The sequence below is a fragment of the Bos taurus genome, chromosome 16 (genome assembly GCF_002263795.3).
Source record: "Bos taurus isolate L1 Dominette 01449 registration number 42190680 breed Hereford chromosome 16, ARS-UCD2.0, whole genome shotgun sequence".
Lineage (NCBI taxonomy): Eukaryota > Metazoa > Chordata > Mammalia > Artiodactyla > Bovidae > Bos > Bos taurus.
This window is the reverse complement of record NC_037343.1, coordinates 4,731,134-4,754,331: the sequence shown is the minus strand read 5'-3', so window position 1 is coordinate 4,754,331 and position 23,198 is coordinate 4,731,134. Positions and strand designations below refer to the sequence as shown.

The following is a 23,198-nucleotide window of genomic DNA, read 5'->3' as shown; positions in this document are numbered from 1 at the left end:
CCTCAAGAATACTACCTAGTCTATCAGGGGTCCTGGTGAGAGCCTTGTGTCCCCTGAAGCCCTTTCGTTGTTGAGTGCTTGGGCTACGCCTGCCATTTTAATGTCAGTTTAAAGCCAAAAGAGGCAGACAAATTACATCTTGTGCAAGATATTTCCATGAACTATCTTCCACAGGGAAATATTGGGGTAATTTTGAAGTACGTCATCCACCTGGATAAGCGACACTTGCCAGTGTTCTCTCTCCATGGAGATCATCTCATTTACTCTATTGTGTTTTGTCCAGAGCATAAGCGGTAGCTGCCAAGCGTGCAGTTGAACTGGAGTCAGGGCCTCAAACTGCCTCCCCGTGGAAGTCGAAGGGGACTGGTCAGCTAGTAGGCACAAGCTGCCAGCCAGACAGCGGGGAATTCCTTTCCTGAATTTTCTCTTCTGCCCAAGCTATTGCATCACTTTACCCAGAAGAGTTCTGAATGAATTGGCTGATCTGGGGCATTCTAAAAACTCTGGGCCCTGGACTGGAGGGGACATAAGAGGTAGAAGGATATGTGTCAGTGCATTTCCCTTAAAGCTACTGTCATCACCCCTGGGAAAGTTCTGCAGGAATGAGGGGTGGTAAGAATGACAGGGGGCCTGGACTGGCTCCCTATTATAAGAAATAAAAACCGAGGCCCAGCGTGAAGCGCTGATGGGAGTGTAGAGTGGTGACCAGCAGCCCTATGCCTCACGCCTCCAGTTTCCAGTGCTAACTCCGGCTGCCTTCCAGCACATCGGACAGCCAACTCAGCCTCAAGGTTTAAAGAAAAGAAACTAGAAGGTTTCCAATCACCAGCACGTCAAAAACAGAAAAGGAAAAGTCCAAGTGGATTTTATTTCTGGACTGAGATGGATCTAGAATCCCCAGCTAAGCCTGGAGATCCAAAGGTGAGACGAGGCTTTCCCCAAGGGGTTGGGGGCTTGTCTCCTGATGTGGGTGATGAGGGGCAGAAGCAACTGTCCCAGAACAGCCAGGCCTTGCTCCCAGGGGCCAGGGAAGGATTCTGGAGGTCAGGCCAGCATCTCCCTCCTATGGTGCTACTCTTCTCTCACTCCCACTCTCCCACCAGAGTGTAGGACTCCTTACAGTCCCCTGAGTGACTTAGAACCAACTAATGTTAAGAAGGGCTTCCCAGTTGCTACTAGTGGCAAAGAGCCCAGCCTGCTGATGCAGGACACATGAGAGACACCAGTTGGATCCCTGGGGTCAGGAAGATCCCCTGGAGGAGAGCATGGCAACCCACTCCAGTATTCTTGTCTGGAGAATCCCACGGACAGAGGATCCTATGGGGTTACAGTCCTTAGGGTTGCAAAGAGTCGGACACAACTGAAGCAACTTAGCACACACACATGTTAACATTAAGAAGGAGAAGGAAGCATGGAGCTCCTGCAGTCAAAGCTTTTGTGTGGCTGTGGAGAGGAGAGATGCTTTGCTCAAGGTCATTGCCATGGGCAACACGGAACCTCCTGAATCCTGGTTCTGTGCTCTTTCCTCTACACCTGCCTCCTTCCTTTCTCGTCTGCTGCCACAGGTGGGAGGACAAGAGAGAAGCAGGGCTCAAGGGGGCAGCAAGGACTTGGGGAGTTACACACCAGCCTGGGCTGAAGCTGGGGTAGAGCCCTTCCCAGTGGGACTGAGGGACAAGAGAATTCCCCAATGTGCCCTGTCCTCTAAAATGCAATGCATGATCCTAGAGGTATTTGGCCCCAAGCTACTGAGTTGGGGCTCCCTGTCTCCTGGAAAGAGGTTTGTTGACTTGGAGGCTTTCCGTTGGATGTTATCCTTGCAACCTCCAATCAAGGCTGATAACTCTTTGGAGGCATTTTATCTCACACCCCATGCTTCCTCATTGCCCCGCAGAGGCGGTTTTGCTCCTGTAGCCAAGAGATAGCTGCGCCCACTGGGGCTTCAGAGAAGCCAGGCAGTGCAGACTTTGGCCCCAATGTGCGCTGTGTCGGCACTTAGCACTTGAGAAAAACCTGCCTGGGGGAACCTGGACAGCAGCCCCAGAAATAGCCTGGACCTGGTGGATATTAATCAAACAACAGATTAGGTGCAGACACACCTGGGAGAGCCTCCAGATGAGAGCAGGAAGCCAGCAGCTTCGAGGGCAGGGAGGGCTTGAGGCTGCCATGATGGTGCCCGAGACAGGAGGCAGAGGGAACCTGTGAACCTTGCCAGATCTGACCACCCTGGGGGCTCCACCTGGGTACAGCTCGCAGAGGCTTGAATGGACACAGCCAGGCAGAGCCATGCTGAGGTGACAAGGTGCCTCACAGAGCCGACCACGGACTCCGTCTCCTTCTCTCCGCTCTCTCCTCCCTTCACCTCCTGCCTCACCCTCCCTTCCCCCTTCTCCTGTTTCTCTGAACCACCCCCCCCCCCGACTCCCACCTTGTTCCCTTTTCTCCTCCTTTAGCCCAAGCCCAGTCTGGCCACTGGCCACATGTGGTTTTGTCAATTTGGAGAGGGAGTGTGGTGAGGGGACCAGATTATGACTGTATGAGATTGTTCTCAACATGAGCAGGACAGGTATTAGCGTGGGAAGAAGGAAACAATGGCTAACTGCAGTTTGATTTCTTTAGAAAAAGTATCCACAGGTCCCAGGAGCTGCAGGCAGTAGAAATATTCAAAGAAGAGATTTTTAACCACTCAAAAAGCATCCATGAAAACCCTCTGGGGACGACAAAAGAAGCATAATGTATTAACACAATCCTTGCCTTTTTTCCATCAGCAAGCAACAAAGGGCCACTGATAATGGTCAGTATGGTGTTTGTCAAAAGAATGAGAGGTTCTTGTTCATAACTTGTTTAGTTATGCTCAGTTACGTGCCTTGGGCACCTACACCAGGCTAGATCCCAATTCAGAGCCTGGAGGCTCAAAGTCCTACCTTCCAGGAGCTCCCTGGCCTGTGGGAGAGACCAGAGCAGGGGGAGGTCAGCAAGGGCCAGGGGCCAGGGAGGGATTTCAAGAGCTTGTGGAGGAGAGACGGAACAGGACCCTCGGGCAGAAACGACTTGGCCTGAGAGTTGATTTTTAACTCCTGCTATTGCCTGGAGGCTCACATCAGTGAGAGAGATTTTTCCTTGTAGGAAGCAATCCTTCTGTGAAACAGAAGGGGAAGTGGGAGACTCGGCACCAGGCCCCCTGTGGACGCTTCTAACTCAGTCATTTAAGTGGCACAGCACCTGTACTGAGTCTCATTCCCCGGGAGAGGAAGCTGATCCCCAACACTGAGTAACCTTTCCAGGGTCCCACAGTTCCAACTAAGCCTTAAACTTCTGGCCTGGAGAGTTTCCACTACACAGTGCTCCCCCAGATCTAGAGCCCCAGGCTGGCAAGCGGGTGCTGGGGCTGGCATGCCACGGAGGGAGTTTTTCCAGGCTTGGTGGCAGCGAGCCAGCCCAAATGTGGGGTGTCTGGGGCCATGAGGATGGAGCCACGCTTCTCTCAAAGGGCCATGACATCCTGCTCTTAAATGAAGCTGATCCGGCCCCAGGGCTGAGCTCACCCCAATCCCTCAGTGAGAAGGTGACCAACCAGATCCCAGGGCTACTGGACCAGCGTCTCACTCATCTGCTCTCAGGCCTCCTCTTTGACGGTGGTTTCTTCTTGCAGGTCACCAGCCAGAGGGCAGGATGGAGAATGCTTGTCTTCCTCCTGATGTGCCTGCTACAGGGTGAGTTCCAAACAGCCAGATTCAGAGCTTGCACACCCAGACCCGAGCCTTCCAGGCTGCAGGCCGGTGAGCACCTCAGTGACCTTCAGCAACCCCTCCAAAGTACAGGCATTCTCCATGGCTTTGGAGCGAGGGAGTGATTGGATCTGGGCCCAGGAAGAGGGTGGGAGGCGAGAGCTCACACGAAAAGGTGTATGTCCAGCCTGATGATCACTGGGATATTCAGTGTTTTGATCTGTCTCTGCCCTCTTCCATTCAAGCTGACGACTGAAAGTCAGCTGCATTTTCGAGATATGGGTTCCAGGATAGCATCGCTCTATTAGCACTCATTCTAAAATAACTCAAGTGCCAGGCCACAGTACCAGTCATGTAAAGACAAAGACCTTGCCTTAAAGAGTGCAGGGTCTACAAAGAAACCGGATGGGTAAATAAAAACCACATCGATGCATTTACTTCTTTAGTCAGTGCACACTTATGGAGGGCCTAGCCTGTACCAGGCACTAGGGACAGATGGATGAAAGTCAAGTTGCAGGCTGGTGTGGTGATCAGGCTCAGACAGGGCAGCACAGTCCTGTCTCCATGCTGTGGTATCTGGTTTTATTCTGATGGTAATGGGGAGCCACTATGGAAGGCAGTAAGTCTGTGCCCAGAGTATCCAAGTAGATGCTTAATAAAAATGTTGAAAGAGTAAATTAACAAATAAATCCTGTGATAACACCCTGAAGCTGGGAAAGATTGAAGGCAGGAGGAGAAGGGGACAACAGAGGAAGAAATGGTTGGATGGCATCACCAACTCAATGGACATGAGTTTGAGAAAGCTCCAGGACATGGTGATGGACAGGGAAGCCTGGTGTGCTGCAGTCCACAGGGTCACAAAGAATCAGACATGATCTATTGACTGAACAACAAATAATAACACCAAAAATAATTTTGTTTGGCTTATAAACAAATCATATTTTAATGAATCAAAGGTAGCTAATATTGGAGCAAGAAACCTCTGTGATATAATCACACCACCTCTTTATTTTCATCTCTCACTGCCCGCTTTAAAATTTTTCAGTAGGAGCAAGCTTCCTGGCCCCCAAATGAAAACTCAGGCAGGCCCATGATTTTTCAAGTCTTGAAAGTTCTAATTGAATCATTTTAAGTAACCAGTTAAATATTTTGGTCAACCATTTCATCTTCATTCAGAGATGTGCCCCACCCCCACCCCCCCCGGCCACCCCAGGCCTGCAGTCAGGAAGGCAGGGAGGGGTGTGAGGCTGCCTTCCCCCTCTCCCTTGGTCCTTCTCCCCCACTCGGAGGCAGCTGGCACCTGGGACCCCAGCAGGGTCACAGTGGCGGGTGGGAGGGGAAGCAGGAGGCAGGCTGCTCATACCTGATGGAGTGGCCTGGAACTCTCTGTCCTGGTAGGCTTAAGAGCTGGATCTTCCTCTTGTGGATGTCTTTGAGAACCCCTCCAGGGACCATCTCCCTACTGTGGTCCCTGCACACAGAAGACCCCATCTCAGATGGCTGCAGGCTGGTTCTCTACTGGCTGGGCCCCACCGCTGGGCAGAGGGAGCACCCAGACCTTTCTCATCCTGTTGCTAGGGCAGAAGTGATCCGTCCCAGGCCCAAGCCGGCTCTCCCTGCTCCTGCCACATGCCCCTTACAAGTCCTCATACCAAGTCAGGCTCCAGTCTGTGGTCTCCAACTGCAGGCCTCACTTCCCCGTCCCTGCCTGAAGCCACACAGCGGACACTGCTGGGAGATGATGGGTGAATGATAACAGGGGCATCACCTCCACAAGGGGCCCCTGGGAGCCATCACACTGACCCTAAAATGCCAGCCCTTTCTTTAATTCTCACAGTCACTAGTACAAAATTCCCCAAGCCTTTATCACATATAACTAAGAGCTTACATAAGAGTCAGGCCTCCTGAGTGGCACTAGTGGTAAAGAACCCGCCCGCCAATGCAGGAGACATAAGAGACGCAGGTTCGAGCCCTGGGTCGGGAAGATCCCCTGGAGGAGAGCACGGCAACACTTCGCTATTCTTGCCTGGAGAATCCCATGAACAGAGCAACCTCTCAGGCTACGGTCCACGGGGTTACAAAGAGTTAGACACAGCTAAAGCAACTTGGCACGCACACGCAAGAGCTACCAGTTATCCACTGAACAAGTTCTTAAGGGTGCATGAAATTTGATATTGATAAAAGAAAAAAATGTGCATTGCAAAAGTTGATTAAGGATTCCTAATCAGCTCTCAACTGCAAAGTCAGAACACCCCATCCTGCTGATCAATGAGGCTCATAAATCCTCTTGCTCTGCCCCCTGCCCCACACACACATGTAGATCACACACAGATTCCAGAAATCAGAATGTCATCACTGTTGTCCTGAGATAGTCCTTGTTTGTAATTACAAAGACTTGCTTTTTATGATAAGTTGCTATGTAACTTTATCAACAGTGGCATAGTTGCGATGTGTCATTTAATTAAACCCACAGTGAGTATTGATTTATCTCTAACATTTATGGTCTTGACTCTTCCTATAATGAGACCTTAAGACATATGCAATAGGCAGGCCAGCTTTATGGGCATGTGCCCTGTGCAGTCACACAGGGCCTGGTTTATAAGGTGCCTGGTTTAATGCTCTACTATTGCCTTAGTGCAGAGAAGGCAATGGCACCCCACTCCAGTACTCTTGCCTGGAAAATCCCATGGACGGAGGAGCCTGGTAGGCTGCAGTCATGGGGTCGCTGAGAGTCGGACACGACTGAGCGACTTCACTTTCACTTTTCACTTTCATGTATTGGAGAAGGAAATGGCAACCCACTCCAGTGTTCTTGCCTGGAGAATCCCAGGGACGGGGGAGCCTGGTGGGCTGCTGTCTATGGGGTCACACAGAGTCGGACACGACTGAAGTGACTTAGCATAGCATAGCATTGCCTTAGTGAACTCTTAGTAACTTTGGAACGAGAGGTCCTCCATTTTTATTTTGCACTGGGCCTTGCAAATTATGTAGCCAATCCTGGCAACAGGATTAAACTTTCTTGGGTTCAGAGGTGCTAAACACATAGAGCTTCCCTGATAGCTCAGTTTGTAAAGAATCCACCTGCAGTGCAGGAGACCCCGGTTCGATTTCTGGGTCGGGAAGATCCACTGGAGAGGGGATAGACTACCCACTCCAATATTCTTGGCTTCCTTGTGGCTCAGCTGGTAAAGAATCTGCCCACAATGCGGGAGACCTGGGTTTGATCCCTGGGTTGGGAAGATCCTCTGGAGAAGGGAAAGGCTTCCCACTCCAGTATTCTGGGCTGGAGAATTCCTTGGACTGCATAGACTATGGGGTCGCAAAGAGTCAGACATGACTGAGCGACTTTAACTTTCACTTTCAAAGACATAGAACAAGTTGTAGATGCCAGGCACCCATATCCTAAAGCAAGATGTTATAGCACCGATACAGGACTGTGGAGAGAGATGGCAAAGCTGGTTGTTCCAGAAATAGCCCCCATATCGTTCCCCGAAGAATCATCATGGGTTGAAAAGAAGATCTCACAGTAAGAGCTTTCTGGAAAGAAGCAGTGTGATGTGCCCTGCACCACCTGTCCATAAGGGACAGAGGGCTCACCTCTTCCCCACTTTTAGAGGAGTAAGAGAAGGCACTTCTAGGAAGCCACTCAACAAGCTTGCTGTAGTCCCAGCAGTCTCCCGACAGCTCGGATCCAGCGGGGACCAAATGTGGATCCCAGATAAGGAGCTGCCCCAGGGCCTCCAGCAAGAGGGCCACCCAGGGGGAACTGTGACTTCAACCGAAGGGGCATGAGGCCCCAGGTCACAGGCTTGATGTCAAGGGGCTGTTAAAAGGCCAGCAGGAGAGGAGGCAGTTCCTACCAGGCGGGAACTAACTGCAGCAAGAGGCCCCGACAGGGAATCTGGGAGGCAACAGGGAAGGACACGACGCTGGACGCTGCCTTGCCCAGAGGATGCCACCTGCAGGCCAGGACTCCTCCTGCCCTCCCCTCTCCCCTCCACGCCCAGCCCCAGAGGGGCCCCAACAGCAGCTCTGAGTAGAGAAGGGGGTCCAACAAAGCACGGTACCCTGAGCAGTCCCCCTCCCAAACATCAGGCCTCCAAGCATAGCTGGAAGAAAGGAAAAAGGCTTCAACTGGATAAGAGACTGGAATTGCAATCATTGGGCTGTGTGTTTTCTTATCCAAGTGACACTACAAAAGCTACTGTACTTGAAATTAGGTCTGAGATCTCATCAAGGAGCAGAGACATCCCAGAGCCAGGGTGAAGAGGCGGTCAGTGAAAGGGCCGTAGACTGAGCTTCAGCTATGATCGCAGCCACTGCCAAAGCAGACGTAGTCACCGTTCTTCTCAGCTTTGACGGCAGCCCTTGGTGGTTTCCATTTCTAGAGAAAAGTGAGCAGTGTTGCAAGCGCTGGTCTGAGGAGGTACCGCCAAGCAGGGCAGGATTCCTGTGCTTTCAGCACCCTCTCCTTTCAGCAGCAAGCATACGCTTCTGTTTTTACTATTTTACATCTCTCTTTTTAAAAAAATGTATTGAAGTATACCTGATTCACAATGTTGTATTAATTTCTGCTGTACCGCAAAGTGATTCAGTTATACATATACGTATATTCTTTTTCATCTCTTTTTCCATTGTGGTTTATCAAAGAATACCGAATATAGTTCCCTCTGTTATACAGTGGGACCTCCTTGTTCTAGTATCTCTCTTTTACATTCCGTGCAAACAAATCACGGTCTTTTGTCAGGTGTTGCCTTGGCCCCCTTATAGGTGCTTAGGTGGCAGCTTTTTAAACATCTGCACTGGAGCCCAGTGGCTAGAACCCAGGCTCTGGGCAGACTCGCAGAAGATCAGCTGGCACAATGTAAGTTCTGTGGTGGTTAGCTGAACAGTGGTAAAATCATTCTTGCATTTTCATCTCTCAGATGGGGCCTTTCACACAGCTCCATTCCATCCTCTGGGGCTACTCCTGATCTAATGCTAAGCACTGACATTTCTATATTGATTCTTTCTAGCTTCCCCTGTCGCTGGTGGTGAAGAATCCTTCTGCTAATGCAGGAGGCACAGGTTCGACCCCTGGGTCAGGAAGATGCCCCGGAAGAGGAAACGGCAACCCACTCCAGTATTCTTGCTTGGGAAACCCTATGGACAGTGGAGCCCGGAAGGGCCACAGTCCATGGGGGATCACAAAAGAGGCAGACACGACTTTAACAACAACACAACCTCTACTTTCACAGAGGCACTTTCTGACCTGTTTCCTAATTCTAGCAGAGTCTGGAGCTCAGAGCTCCTCAAACGGCGACACACTCAGCACTCTTTCTCCATGGACTTTTTTCTCCCTCTGCCTGCAGCCGCCAGCGCACTGACGGGCCCACGGCTGGTGTCCGGGGAGCCTGGGGGAGCTGTGACCATCCAGTGCCGGTACCCCAGCTTGGCCATCAACAGCCACCTGAGGAAGTACTGGTGCCGCCTCGGGCCCCCGGCGGGGGTCTGCCGCACCGTCGTGTCCACCAACCGCTACACGCACCTGCGCTACCGCGGCCGCGTTGCCCTCGCGGACTTCCCGAAAAGAGGCTTGTTTGTGGTGAGGCTGTCCCGGCTGTCCCCGGAGGACGAGGGGCGCTACCGCTGCGGCCTCGGGAACTCAAACAACGCGCTGTTCTTCAGCATGAACCTGACGGTCTCTCCAGGTCAGGGCCGGTGGCTGGCGGGTCAGGCGTGATGAATGCTAGGAAGGGGGAGAGACCACAGGAAGCCCAGACGCCCAGGAGGGCGTTAAACACGAGGACAGTGATGATGAAAGGCGGGGTCATCCAAGGACCGAAGGTGTGGGCTTGCATTTCAGATGGAGGGAAGGTAGATACCAGGGAAAATGGCCCAGTTGCGCCAACGGCCCAATACTAGGGACTCCCTGTAAGCGATCCCACCCTATTCCCCCTGAACGTTGTGGCAAGCGTATTTGAAGTGTTCCATGAAGCCAGTGAGTTAGATAATGTGGCTCTGTATGGTCACGTCTCTTTGTTCAGACGTGCGGAGCAGGTAAGATGGGCAGGACCGAGCCCTTCCTAAGACAAGAGCCTCTCAGCAGGCGTCCGGCAGGGGCCAGGCCGGGGTCCTGTGCGGCCAGTTCCAGAGAGCTGTCCAGAGTCAGGTACCCAAAGTCCAGGGAAGGGCGTCCAGGCTGTGAGAGGAGGTGCAGGCAGACAGGAGTCCAGAGAGAGGACTGTTCGATTAGAGGCTGCTCTCTAACCATCTGCAGACACTGGCCACTCTGCTGTGGCTGGAGTTTTTCTTTTTTTCTCATTTGCAGAGCAGTACGTGAAGGGCTGTGGGCCTCTGGGGAAGCGGACACCATGGGGTCCTGGGGCAGTTGGATAGAGAACATGTGGGCATAAAAGAAGGAGACAGGAACATAAAGTGTCAATATTCGCAACAGACTGGAGAATACATCTGGCTTTTTCTGTTTTATCCAATATATTGGCCAAAGACTGCACTGCTTAGTGAGGGTACATTCTACATGGCAAACACCTCAAGCCTGATGTCCTTTGCTAAAGCCTGTAGGCAGCCCGGACAGCCTTCTCATTAGGCCTCCTTCTGCTGTTCACACAGGTCTTTCCAGAACCATCCCCACAGCCACTTTGGACTATGGTGAGCTCATCACAGGATCCTTTGAAATAACATCACCCCCAGCCACCAAAAGATGCACACGAGGAAACACCCAGACAACAGGAAGACAGAGGACAGGATGGGATACAGTTGCCCTGACTCCAGGAGCCAGGAAAACCACGGCTTCAGCCACAGGAAGGCAAACCCCAGGAGCAACTGCGGTAGTGGCTCCAGGGACAGGCAGCCAGGTAGAGGGCTCCGTCTGGGCAACTGTGCCCACTGTGCAGAGTCCGGCTTCAACAGTCAGAGGCATGACCGGTGCAACAGAACGGGGTCTGGTGTGGAGCACCAGCAATTCAGAAGCAACCAGGGCCAGGGCCAGCGAAAGAGAGAGGGAAACTACTCCTGGGGTTAACAGGCCAAGCGAGGAGACAGACAGCGTCAGCGCAACCCCGGGCACCACTGAGACAGCCGCAGGGACCATTAGGCCATCGACCCTGGCCTCAGAAAGATGGATGTGGGAACCCCTCCAAGAGGAGACATCGGCTTCTGAGCCACAGAGCCTGGGCTCCATTGAAGGGACCATCCCGGCTGCGGCTGTGTGGACCTCAGAGCCAACCCTTATAGAGATGGCATCTGCGGAGGGAAGCAGTGAAGGTGACCTGGACACCCCCGCAGGAGACGGTGGTCCCCGCGTGATGCCGAGCCAGGCCCTGGCAGGGGGGCCCCCCGGGCTCCCAACCGAGGAGTCTTCCGTAAAGAGGTAATCCCCAGGCCCCCCTCCCCTGGGGCTGCACCTCTGCCCGCTCCCTCAGTGAGCTCAGCTTCACGTGCCCCTGGGTCTGCTCACTCCTCTCCTCCCCCTCTGTAGCCTCAGGACAGTTAAGGGCAGAGGTCACGGGGGGTCAGAATGCTCCCTCCTTCCAAGGTCCTCACTGGGAGAATGCCATCTGAGTATTTTCACGTGACTGAGCAAACATCTAAGCAACAGAATATTTAGAATATTTAGGTGGGACTGTTGGGACTTTTCGTTTCTTAAAGATGAGGAAACAAAGCTCCAGCGGGCGGCAAGGTGGGGTGGCGGGGTGACTCACCGAAGCCACAAAGAGAGACTTTGCAGCAGAACCAAATGCCTAGCGTGGATTCCCTGACCCTGACTCAGTTCTCTTGGCCCCTGTGGCCCACTGGCAGGGACCCCACACAGGTGGTTGGGGAGGGGCAGGACTGAGGACTTGGGAACCGGGAGGCAGGGGACCGCGTCCCAGGTCAGCGACTAACCCGCCAGCCGTGGAACAAGGGCGGCCAACCGGCCCAGGCCTCCACGTCGCCTCTGTAAAATAAGGGGTGCGGCCCCAGGGCCTTGGCTTCCTGGGGTGCTCCAGGCCCCCCTCTCTTGTGCTTTTCTGACGCCCACTCCTGCTGCTTCCTCTGCAGCATTTCTCTGGAAGAGAAGAACTTCTCTGGGATCCTGACTCCAGTCTCATCGGTGCTGTGCCTGCTTATGCTGGTGACCCTTGTTCTATGGAAAAGGAAGCTCCAGAGGAAAGGGAGCTGTGAGTGGGGTCTAACTCGCCCCAGGCCCGCAGAGGGTAGGGCTCGTTCCCCTCTGACACCCTCAGGACTGGGGCGGGTCAGGGCCGGGGCCAGCACTGCTGGATGCGGAAATGCTAAATGCTAGTCTGGGCCATGCCAGCCAAGCTTGGCCTTGGTTCCTTTATCTGTCAAATGGGAAAGTCATCTGTTTATTTATGTCCTGGTAATGTCCGAGAGCCTAGGGAGACGTTCTTCAGAGAATGGTGAGACTGTTGCTCAGTGTAGGCCTGCTGCTGCTGCTGCTAACTTGCTTCAGTCGTGTCTGACTCTGTGCGACCCCATAGACGGCAGCCCACCAGGCTCTCCTGTCCCTGGGATTCTCCAGGCAAGAACACTGGAGTGGGTTGCCATTTCCTTCTCCAATACATGAAAGTGAAAAGTGAAAGTGAAGGCGCTCAGTCGTGTCCGAGTGTTAGCGACCTCATGGACTGCAGCGCACCAGGCTCCTCCATCCATGGGGTTTTCCAGGCAAGAGTACTGGAGTGGGGTGCCATTGCCTTCTCCGCAGTGTAGGCTTAGGAACCACGTGAACAATGCCAGCAGCAGACAGGAGTGCAGGGCCCAGAGGTGCAGCCAAACTATACCTGCACCCTCTGCAGACCTCTTACAGCACCAGGCCCAGGTTTAAACACATCTAAAGCAACTGCTCCACTGTGGTTAGATGTGGCGAAGAAAGGGTGAGATACTGTGGGAGCAAGAAAAAGGAGCTAAGCTTCCCAGACCCAGGGCCCTGACGGCCTGGCCCAGTGTCTGCGGATCTAAGGGTCAGGAAGCCCTTGACGCTTGCAGCAGGTGAGGGTGGTTCTTGGGGAGTCGGGCTCAGCGCCCAGGACCCTCACAGTGTGCTCCGTGTCTGTGCAGCTCAGAAGACAGGAAGGTCCTCAGGGGTCACCTTGATTCAGATGACACAGTTCCCGGAGCTGGGCCTCCAGCCAGGCCAGCCACCCCCGGTGGGAAGGAAGAGGCTCCAAGTTGACCCTCCTCCCCTCCACGCCAGCCTGAGTCTCCCGGCGAGAGACCCAGGACCCTAAGGAATGGAAGGATAAGCCACTCGGTCACTGTGGAAGAGGAACCAGGACTGAATACCATAGCCCAGCTTCTTCTCTTCCTTCCTCCACGTGAAGAGCTGGGGCAGAGGGAGCTGGCGGGGTGGGACTCCATCTAGGGAGACAAAGGCTGGGCCAAGGAAGGTCGAGCATTTTCCACGGCCATAAGTGACACTGTGACTCAAAGAAGGCTGCCAGAAAGAATCAGTTCACTACTGGTGGAGGTCAGTGGACCTGGATAAGGCGTGAAATTTCCATTCCTGGAGGTTTGAAAATAGGAGAGGCTTCCAATCAGAGTGCAATGTTAACAAAATTTCAACCATCACTCCTAGCCCCTGTAGGTGCCCCCTTTTCTGATGTCTGTTAGCACCCAGCCTACTGCACACGTTTGATTATTCATTTCCAGTAGATTCTAAGCTCTGGGGGCAGTAATTGCATGTTGTCCTTCTCACCACGTCCCCGAAGAACTTCAGCTCAGTAGAACCCCCAATAAATAAGTGTACTGAATGGCTGACTGGAGGGGCGTGGTCTCTGTGGCCTCTGGTGACCCTGCCCACGAAGATGCTCTGAAGCACTTTCAATGTTGGGGGGGTGCCCATAGATGGTCCCACAGGTCCCTACATGGGGACCAAGAGAAAGAACACTTGTTCCCCATTCATCCCTCCCCATTTGGCCCCATACGCACGATGCGTAGAACTTTTGACCCAGTCAAGATTTTCTGGGATTTTCCTAAGTTCATGAAGGAGAAGGGTATTTTTCAGTAGATTCTCATCTTCTTCATAAAGCTCCTCTTATTCAACTGCTTATAAATCCCTGATGCCAAGGACTGTTGATAAAGCTGGAAAGCGGTTATGGTAAGAGGGGTGGATAAGAAAGAAATAGCCAAGAGGAATTTTATGTGGATTCTGCTTTGCGACCATTTCATCACATGCTTGTTGGGGGTTTTGCTCTAGTCCCGGGTGTCATGTCTCGTCAGGCGTCACCTCTGCTCTTTCACTTTGCCAGATCTGTCAACAAGCTGTCTGAGCTTCACGTTTGGACAGAGCAGCCCTCAAGCAATGGAAGAGAAGGGAAAGAAAGGCTCCACCATCAAGTCAGGAATTGTCAGGTAGATATTCCCAGAAAGCTCAGCCCTGCCTCCTAAGCTGTCAGCAGCACCACAAATCCTACCTTGCTGCCCCTGCAAAGCTGGGGCTGAACCCAGACACTGTCCAGAGAGCATAAATATGAAACGCTCTTCATGGTTTGGGAGAGAAAGGCTCACTGTTTTGGATAAGCAGTGAAGTTGCCTGCACCTAACCAAATGGATTACAGAACTTTAGCACTAATAGATCCTCAGAGATCAACCAGTCTAAAACCCACTGCCCAGGGTGAGATAACTGAGACCCTGTGGCAGCAAAACAGCTTGCTGAAAGTCACTCAGTTAACCCAGTTAGGACTGGCAGGATGAGGACTAGAAAAGAGAACTCATGACCTTGACCTAGCTCTTTCCTCACTTCACCTTTGCTAAACACCATATCAGAGCAAAACTCATCATCAAAACTCAGGAATCAAAGACACCACACCCCTGGCTCTAGACCATTTTCATGCACATGATCTCAGGGGCCTGCTTCAAACACCTGTAAGAGAGACAGAAGAGCCACCGTCATCCCATCCAACCGATGTGGAAACAGGCCCTCAGGGGTATAGAGTTCAACCACGGTCCCTCAGCTCATGGCATGCAGGAATGGGAGCAAATCAGACTATACAGGGTCCTATACACTCCAGCAGTGTTTTCCAGAGGCATCCACAAAACGCTAGCTTCTGAGGACTGTTACGAGCTATTCTGAGGAAAAGGTTTGGTAGATCAAAGAAATTTGGGAAACATGGCTTAAACCAAAAGCAGGTTTTGTGCAGGAATTTTGGAAGACTTTAATACACCAAGGTGCATTATGAATAGCCCTGGTGGGAGGGTCAGGGGACATTGTACGTGTTTCCTCAGGTTTTGGACTATCGTGTTTAGCTTGAAGTGACCTCACAAGACTGGGCTCCTCAAATCGCTCCTTGTTTGGGGAAGCCTGATGCACTGAATCAGGGGTTACAAACCTTTTCTATAAAGGGCCAGAGAGCAAATACTTCAGACTTTGCAGGCTGTAAAGCCTCTGTTGCAACTGCTCCACTCTGCCCTGGCAACCCAGAAGTGGCCAAAAACCATCCTGAAGTGAATAACTTTTGGCTGTGTTCCAACAAAACTATTTACAGAAGCAGGCCACAGGCTGGATCTGGCTCAAGAGCGGTAATTAATTTACAGCCTTAGTGCCAATCCCTGCATTAAACCGTAAAACCAACTGAGGCTCTCCACTTCCCACTCTGATATGAAGGATCTGACCCCAACCTCCTCAACAGCTTCCCTTGACCACCCTTTGCTGGCACCTTCCTCCTTCTGAGCCCTTGTAAGCCTCTATCTGGGATGCAGCAGTTGGGCATTCTGCCTGACCACCTGCCTGGGGGAGGGAGGGCACCTGGGGGCCAGAGTGTTGTCCAAGGGGTTGGGGTCAGGGGCAGCTTCCAGAAGTAGGAGAGGCTGCCAAACCAGAGTGTTCCAAGGAAAGCTGAGGTCCACCAGCGGGGAGAGCCAGTACAAGCTCAAAGGGATGGAGCAGAGCCAAGACCAAAGTCTTTGGAGCTGAGCAGAGATAAGATCTGAGTGAAATCGTGGCCAGGAAGGAAGTGGGGGAACCCCTAAGGCTTAAGGCACTCCTTTATGGGCTTAAGGTGCTCCTTTATGGGCTAACGAATACTTGGAGAGGGGCAAGGGCCAGGATTTAAAGGGCCAAAGGCAAAGGAGGCTAAGAAGGCCATGGCCACCGCTGGGAACTGTCAGCGCTCTGGTTTTTAATCTCTTATCCCCAGCTAGCTTGATACCCACATCTCTGGGATGAGAAGCAGGGGGACTTCCATCTCTGAAGCTAGAATCAGCCAAGTGTCCATAGGAAGTATCCAAGATACAGGGAAGCACTCCCTTTCCTAAGATCAAGCATGTTCTCTGGATTAGGGAGCAACCCTCCCAAGTCTCACCTTGCTACATAACAATGCTGCTGCTGTTCATTGAGTATCTCTACCAAGCAGGCACACTCCCGGGTGTTTTCACGTTCTACGTTCACTTGATGCAACATTTCTATAAAGTAGACAAGATAATCCCCATTTTACAGATGAGAAGACCGAGGAGACAGAAAGCGGCCGGGAGCCACTGAACACAAGGCAGCCACAAACGAAATCCTTGATCATGGCACTGCACCACCGTGCTTGGACTTACAGCTTGCTTATTTTGGTCACATGCTTCCCTGTTTAAGATTCTAGAGAAGTCCTTGTTTTCCTCTTTTAGGCCTGTGTGTAAAAAGTCTCATAATCATTTCCAGTAATTTGTTCTCTTCAGTCACTGAGCTGACCTATTCCTGTCCTGGCTAAGTGAAGTGGAAAAGTTCAGAGAGCTGGAGCTAAGTGAGAAAACTTCACTGACCAGCCCTGAGGTCCTTACTGGCATTTGCAAAAATCCAGCTCAGATCCTAACCGCTTGCAGGGGTGTCCATCTGTCACAGGTAACTCAGGACAAGCGCTTGACTTGGCAGCCGACTTCTCATACCCTTCTCATACAAGGTTTGGGGGGTTACTTCCTCTACTCCAGGAGCCAGTGGGGTCTGGGAAGTACAGAATCAGCTCCCGTCAGATACAGAGAGGGAGGTATTTCCACGAAAGGACTTACACTTCACTTCAGTCAAGTAGACATGTATTATGTGATTATTTTCCATTGGTGCAGATAATCCAGGGCTAAGAGCTTGACAAAGGTCGAATGGAGAATGGAGAGCCCATACTAAGGAAGTGTGTTCTCTGTGGGTGGTGCTGCATGCCAAGTTCAGGGCCACCAAGCCCTCCATGTTTCTGGAAGTGACACAGCGTGACTTACAGGCACTGGGCCTCCCAGGCCAAACTGCTCCCCTCACTGTCAACAAGGGGCTGAGCCATCACCCCACGGCCCACCCTCCAAGGGGACAGCTGAAACCCAGATGGGCAGCAGAGAGGTGCCAGCTGCCGGAACAGACCCAATACCGCACTCCTAGAGGCCCATAGCCATCACGAGTACTGAGGCACTGGGTCAGGGGGCCGCTCTTTGCCTCCTGGTCCTGTTTGGCTGAAACATTTGCTGATTAGCATCTAGGGTTTTCTGTTCTGCCTCTTCCGGCCTCTGACCAAGTTCCCATCCTTTGCCTGTTTCTTGCCTTGATCTAGACCTACCAGTTTTGCTCTGAGCACAGAGGTTCAGTTAACAAGGGCCACCTCCTTTCCTAATGTTACAGATTCCTGGTTCCCCAACCCTGAGTATCTTAGAAGGAAGAGAGCCATGATGACCGTGACCGAAAGCATTTTCCAAGTTGTCCCATAATTTGATGATGTTGCACTTCAAACAAGAGTTCAGGAAGAGGGCACTGGGGAGTTTGCTTCTTTAAATCCTGGCATGGGAAGGACAGACTGGTTAGGAAATACAACTCTCCCCCACCCGTGTAGCACAGACAGCTGAAAACCAACTACAGTATATGTCACTGGAAAGAAATGGATTATACACCATTGTACAGATGGGAATGTTGAGGCTCGGATGGGCACAGGCTGCAGGGGGATCACAGAGGATGTGTTTTTAATGGCTGCCACCAGGCAAAGCTTCGGCTAAAGGCCAAGCTTAGACCAGGAACAAGGAAACAGCAAGTTTTCAGGAGGACCCCAGTGGCTTATGAGAGGGGCTGGGCCCTGCCACCTGACACTCCACCTATTGACTTTGGATGTCTGCTCTGAAAATCTTCCTTCTTCCGCCCCTCCCTGGCCAGGGGATAGAGGCAGTAGAGGGCAAGAGAGTGGTTTGGTAACTTCAGAAAAGATTTGCTCATTTGTTCCTGCCTAGCAGAATCAGAGAATAAAAGCTCTCTGGGGTCCCAGAACTGGCCTAGGGGAAACTGAAGGAACCTGGAGACCGAAGCCAACTTTCCACTTCCAGGATCTTTCACGCTCTGGTTCGACACTTCTAGCCCCCTCGGGCTCAGGCGTGCCCACCACCATCTCTGCCGTCACACCCCCACCAGTCACAACGATTGAGTACAGACAACCCCTGACTCCCGCCCCACTCCAGAAGGCCTAGAAGAAATGTCGTTTTCACTTTCTAATTAGGAATCAACAGAGTTGGGTAAACAGTGAGGGGCTGGACATCTGGGCAGTGACACAGGGAGGCAGGTTGTCAGGGATAAGGAGGTGACTCAGTGAGCTCATGGAGACAGAGAAAAGATCTGAGGCCCCGGTGCACACACGTGGCCAGTCAGTCGCTCTCTGCGACACATCCAGTGACCTGAACCTTGAATCTGGTAGCAGCCCTCCTCCCCTCACACTCCCCACATGCCTGCCACCCAGCATGCCACTGTGACTTTTCCCTCATTGCGGTTGTTCTTGGCATGGACACAAAGCTGCCAGGTCATAGACGCTCTGCTCCAAGTCCCCTAAGAAGGGCCTCTTGGATCCCCTATGAAATCACCCACCAGCCAGGCAAACATTTATAAGGAAGCTTCCTCCTACCTACTTCCTGACAGGGAGGTTCACCAGAAAACCTCTGGACATAAGTCTGGGCTCAGAGACTCCTCCAAAATCTGACCCGAGCTAAGCCAGGCCTACCGGACGGTTCCAGTCTGGGGCTCCAGGCAGTGACCACACAGGGACCACGCTGCCAAGCTGAGCAAAAGTGAAGTCGTCCACGTCCCAGGCCCTCTCTCAAGCCCCAAAGGTGAAATTAAAACAGCAAGAGCCAACGCTGTGCTCCTGCCAATGGATGCCAGCTGGGCCAGGAAATACTAGATCATTATTTGCTGATGGCAAGGGCAGGCAACCTGGGCATAAATAATCCCAAATGGTCCACTTCCTTAAAAAACAGGGTTGGGAGAGGAGGAGAGGGGCTTGGTATTTAGCTTTTGCAGAGTCACTGTCACAATTCTCTTTTCCAGCAATTGTTACTAAAATGCTCTATAAATGCTTACCAAGAAATGCTCAATTTCAGGGCTGGCTGGCCTGGGATTAAACATTGACTGCAGACAAGGGTTAAACATTGACTCAGCTAAAGACCTGCACATGGGAGCAGAGAGCTGGCAGCAAACAGCAGCAGTAGGCGTTTCCTCTCCCCACTCTTGTCCTACTTGTCCCGCAAAGCTGCATTCATGAGGACTGTCCCCAGGGAGCGATGCTGAAAGGGCAGTGGAGACCTGGGGAAGGACCAGATAGCATAGGCCTCCCCTTCTCTGTTGGTGGCTGAGTCAGCCCAGGATCTGGGAGCCTCACACTGGTAGTGCCAACCTGGGGGCCTGTGGACCTGGCCTTCTCCAGTCTTGGCGGGATCAATTCTTGGCAGGTGCAAATGGTAGCCCTTGGCTGCCTGGGAAAACAGACTTCCAAAGATTCATCCGGGGGAGTAAAGGCTTTGGGAAGTGGAGGAAAGTGCTCAATGTTGGGAGACCTTGGTTCTCGACCCATCCATGCCATCAGCTCATTGTGCAAACCTGGCCAAGGCCTCCCACTTCCCTGCCCTTGGTTCCTCATGGGTCAGCGGAGAAATCAGTTCATTCCAACAGCCTCTGCTGTCCCCATGCTGAACCATCAACACCTTCTAGATGCCAGCCACTGTCCATATTATACTTAATCTTCACACCATAGTAATGGGGTAAGGATAATTAGCCCCATTTTATAAATGAGAAAACCAAGGCCCAGAGACATTAAATAACTTGTCAAGGGGCTCCCTGCTAGGAGGTGGCAGGACTTGGATGTGAACCCAGGGAGTTCCAGGTCTGGAGTGTGGGAGCTTTCCCAAGGCTGCACTGCCTGGCTGGTGTGTGGGGCTGATGACTCTTCAGTTAGACAAAAAGCCCTTAGGGAACAGGGATGCACACCCCTGCATGTCTCAAATTTCCCTGGACCTCGAACTTGCTGCAGGCGTAGTTTTGCAGTAGACTGATTGAACAACTGGTCACGGACACAGCAGAAGTTTGTGGTGGGCTGAAAAATGGCCTCCCAAAGATAGGTCCACCTCTGATCCCTAGAATCTATAAGTGTTACCTTATTTGAGAAAAGGGTCTTTGCAGATGTAATTCAGTTCAGGATCTTGAGATGAGATCATCCTGGATTATCTAGACAGACCCCAAAGGCCATCACAAGTGTCCTTATAAGAGAGGCAGAGAAACATTTGAGACGCACAGAAGACAATGTGAGCCAAGGACACAGATCAGAGTGGTGTGGCTACAAGGCAAAGAGGGCCAAGGAATGCCAGCAGCCACCAGGAGCTGGAAGAAACAAGGGTCCGGTTCTTCCCCTGAGTCTCCGAGGGAGCCCTGAGCCCACACCCTGATCTCTGACATTTGCCTTCCAAAAAAGAACACTTTTCAGCTGTTTTAGGCCACTCAGGTTGTGGTCATTTGTTGAAGCCGCCACAGGAAACTAATATGATTCTCAATCAAAACACAGAGTCCTAGAAGCGGGAAAGCCTTGGAGGTCATTTGGTCCAGTGCCCAAGTTTAACAGATGAAACACCTGCAGCCCTGAAGGGGAAAGTGATTTGGCAAAGGTCGCTCAGTAAGTTAGAGCCGGGTACAGGCTTGCTGACCCCAGGCCAGGGCTCCCCAACTGATTCGTGCCAAGTCCCAGGGTCATGAAGGGCAAACGAGGAGACTTTCTCATTATTATTTTCCTCTCTGATTATTATTTTAAGAGGGAGGGGGAGCTCTTAAACAGATGAAGCGCTGTCCATCTTGCAGGTGTAACTCCTGCTTTTATCGTCATCAGTCTTGAGTCGGGCGGCCACTCTCCTCACTCAGGACTGGGAGGAACGGCCTATGTCTTGGAGCCAGTAGGTTCCTGGTGGGGAAACAGCAGCGAAAGATAGGAAGCTGGGGGACTCCAGTCACACCGCTAGCATGTGGCTGAGCCCAAAATAGGACGCAGGGTTCTGACTTCATAACTCTTCCCTGGTTCTGCTTCTCATTTGCTTCTTTCCCTAAGCTGGGTCAGTAGGCAACGTGGACTTGGGGTACGTGTGGGGGCATGGGCACCATCAGCTAAGATGGTTTTGGGACTCCTGGGAACACACCAAGACATGATCCAAGAAATGTCCCGTCATCACAGACTGTAGGGCTAGGAGAGGAGCCCTGGGCCCCTCAGGCAGCGTGAGAAGCAGCAGTTTCCTGGACGTGCTTCTCTCCCTCCCCACAGGCCCGAAACTCATCAAGGTTGTGTCCTAGGGCTGAGCGGGTCCCCCTTAAGTCGGACTCCAGACAACTAGACACAAGGTAGCCCTGCTTTGGGGGAAGTGGGTAAATGAGAATAAGAGAACAAAACCTACCAATAGCTTGACGATCGAATTCCAAAGAAGAGAGAAATAAGGAAAAACCTTTGAAAGGAGCCGTATAACCTGGCAGAACTAGAATTTTCCCCTCATCGTCCCCAAACCATCTCCACCTCCCCTCACACTCTCCCACTTCATACTGACCCTGGGGCTAGGGAAGGAGAATGACAGCTGAGCGGGGAAGAAAGATGGCTCAGCTATCGATGCGTCTCTGGGCCTGTCATCCCCCCGTCACCGCGGGGCTTAGTCCAGGGCTGCCGCTGGAGAGGAGACTGACATTGATGGAGAGACCCCCAAGGGTTTGGGGATGCCAGACAAGGGGGCCTGCTCCTTGCTTGTCCTGTATGGAGCCCTGGGGTCGGCATCTTACCAATGTCCACTGAAGCCCCAGTTACGTGGGGCAGGTGAGCGCAGAAAGCTGCAGGGGTATTGGGGAAAATGAGGCTCTGAAGCACGGGATCTGAAAGTACCAGAAAAATGTGAGTGAGCCACACTTGCCCTGCACATACTGGAGGTCCTACCTGCAGGAGCCCAGACGCAGAGACAAGGAGACCCAGGGTGGGCAACAGACCTTTCAAGATGGGCCGGCGTAAAGGCCACCAGCCAGCAGGAGGTGTCACACTGCAGCGGACGGGGCTATTCCCTTCTAGAGCACGAGGCCCACTCAGAGCCAACGTAGGGGCTCCTTCCCTCTGTCTTGACAGTCACACTGGTGCAAGCCGCCCCCTCACCCAGATCCACTCCCCCAGGGTTCACAGAAACACCAGAGCAGCGACAGGGGGACAGAAAGGAAAGCCAACCCAGAATGAGACTGAGTTTTAAATCGGGAGGAAAGTGAACGAGATATCACTGAATCAGACCAACTTTACATATAAGTGACTAGGTAACTTTTTTCCAACATCAGTCAGATTATGGCTTTAAGGTCTGAAAAAAAAAAGCTGCATAATAGAAAACAAGGTTTATTTTCTCACCATCCAAACCCATGACCTCAGGCTGATAGCCCACTGTGGCTGAGCGGCTAGCTAAAATAAGACCCAGGTTCTGCCTGCCTTGTGTTTTTTCCAGGACTCTATTTCCCCTTTCCTTCTTCCCCTTCTGGGGTCCGGCCTGCAGGACGCTGTAGACAGAGCCTGGGCCAGCCCTGCACAGGTAGGACTGGGTGGGATTCTTGCATGGGGTGGGCGTGTGAGGGGTGGGGGGAGCACACGAGTGTCGGGGACGGGGCTCCACTTGTATGACTCGGACGAAGATCGTTTGGGGAACTCCTGGGAGTCCTAACCAGTTCAGGTCAGGGAAACCACCAAGGACTAACCGAGTCAGGGAGGGAGGCTTCTACCGCAGCTCAGATGCTCAGCGCTCATTTTGCCGAGTGAGGCGCCAAGCCCGGGTCCCAGCAAGACCCTGAACTCTGCCATTCCCGGAAGCCCGGGGCAGCCGGAGCCTCCAGCTCCTCTAGCATGTGAGAGGGGAAAAACACGGTCCCCTGGGTCCTGGGGGCTCTGGGACTAAATGAAAGGGGCTCTGCAGGAGACGCAGAAAGAGTGGACTTAATCCAGGAAGTGGGGGACGGGTCCCCAAGTGTGTGGAGATGTGAGGCTATTCCTGCCACCTGTACCCCTTCAAATGCATATCAACTCTGCATTAATATCTGGTGCTAGCCTCAGCCTGAAGGTTTGGTATCACTCTATTTTCCAGCTAAAAAGAAATAATGAAGGGAACTTGCCTAAGATCTTGCAGCTGGAAAGCAAACAGAACAGGCTCTCCATGCTTGATACCCTGTCTCCCATCCTGCAGATGCAATGATGGGGGACTCCCAAGTAACAGAGT

At 52.4% G+C, this 23,198-nt stretch overlaps 1 protein-coding gene across 5 annotated transcripts; it reads left to right on the top strand.

The window, feature by feature from the left end:
- Positions 1–526: 526 nt before the first annotated feature.
- On the top strand, positions 527–17,876 carry FCAMR (Fc alpha and mu receptor). Of its 5 annotated transcripts, none has more exons than XM_002693894.7 (6): positions 527–921; positions 3,653–3,713; positions 9,080–9,418; positions 10,338–11,097; positions 11,769–11,923; positions 12,789–13,480. In XM_002693894.7, exons 1-6 carry the CDS (start codon positions 883–885, stop codon positions 12,956–12,958), a joined length of 1,524 nt encoding a protein of 507 aa, XP_002693940.3. In that variant the 5' UTR covers positions 527–882; the 3' UTR covers positions 12,959–13,480. The 5 variants fall into 5 exon arrangements, with proteins under 5 accessions (XP_002693940.3, XP_005216785.1, XP_024832432.1 ...); XM_005216728.5 differs by lacking the exon at positions 527–921 and adding an exon at positions 2,006–2,302; XM_024976663.2 differs by lacking the exons at positions 527–921; positions 3,653–3,713; positions 12,789–13,480 and adding exons at positions 13,979–14,081; positions 16,165–17,876 and having other exon boundaries at positions 8,810–9,418.
- Positions 17,877–23,198: the final 5,322 nt, after the last annotated feature.

Excerpts from the sequence above, each read along its gene's own strand:
- FCAMR (XM_024976664.2), top strand. The coding sequence starts at position 8,818 with ATGCCCCGGAAGAGGAAACGGCAACCCACTCCAGTATTCTTGCTTGGG. Across the intron at positions 9,419-10,337 it reads GAACCTGACGGTCTCTCCAG|GTCTTTCCAGAACCATCCCC; the intron begins GTCAGGGCCGGT and ends CTGTTCACACAG. Across the intron at positions 11,098-11,768 it reads GAGGAGTCTTCCGTAAAGAG|CATTTCTCTGGAAGAGAAGA; the intron begins GTAATCCCCAGG and ends CTTCCTCTGCAG.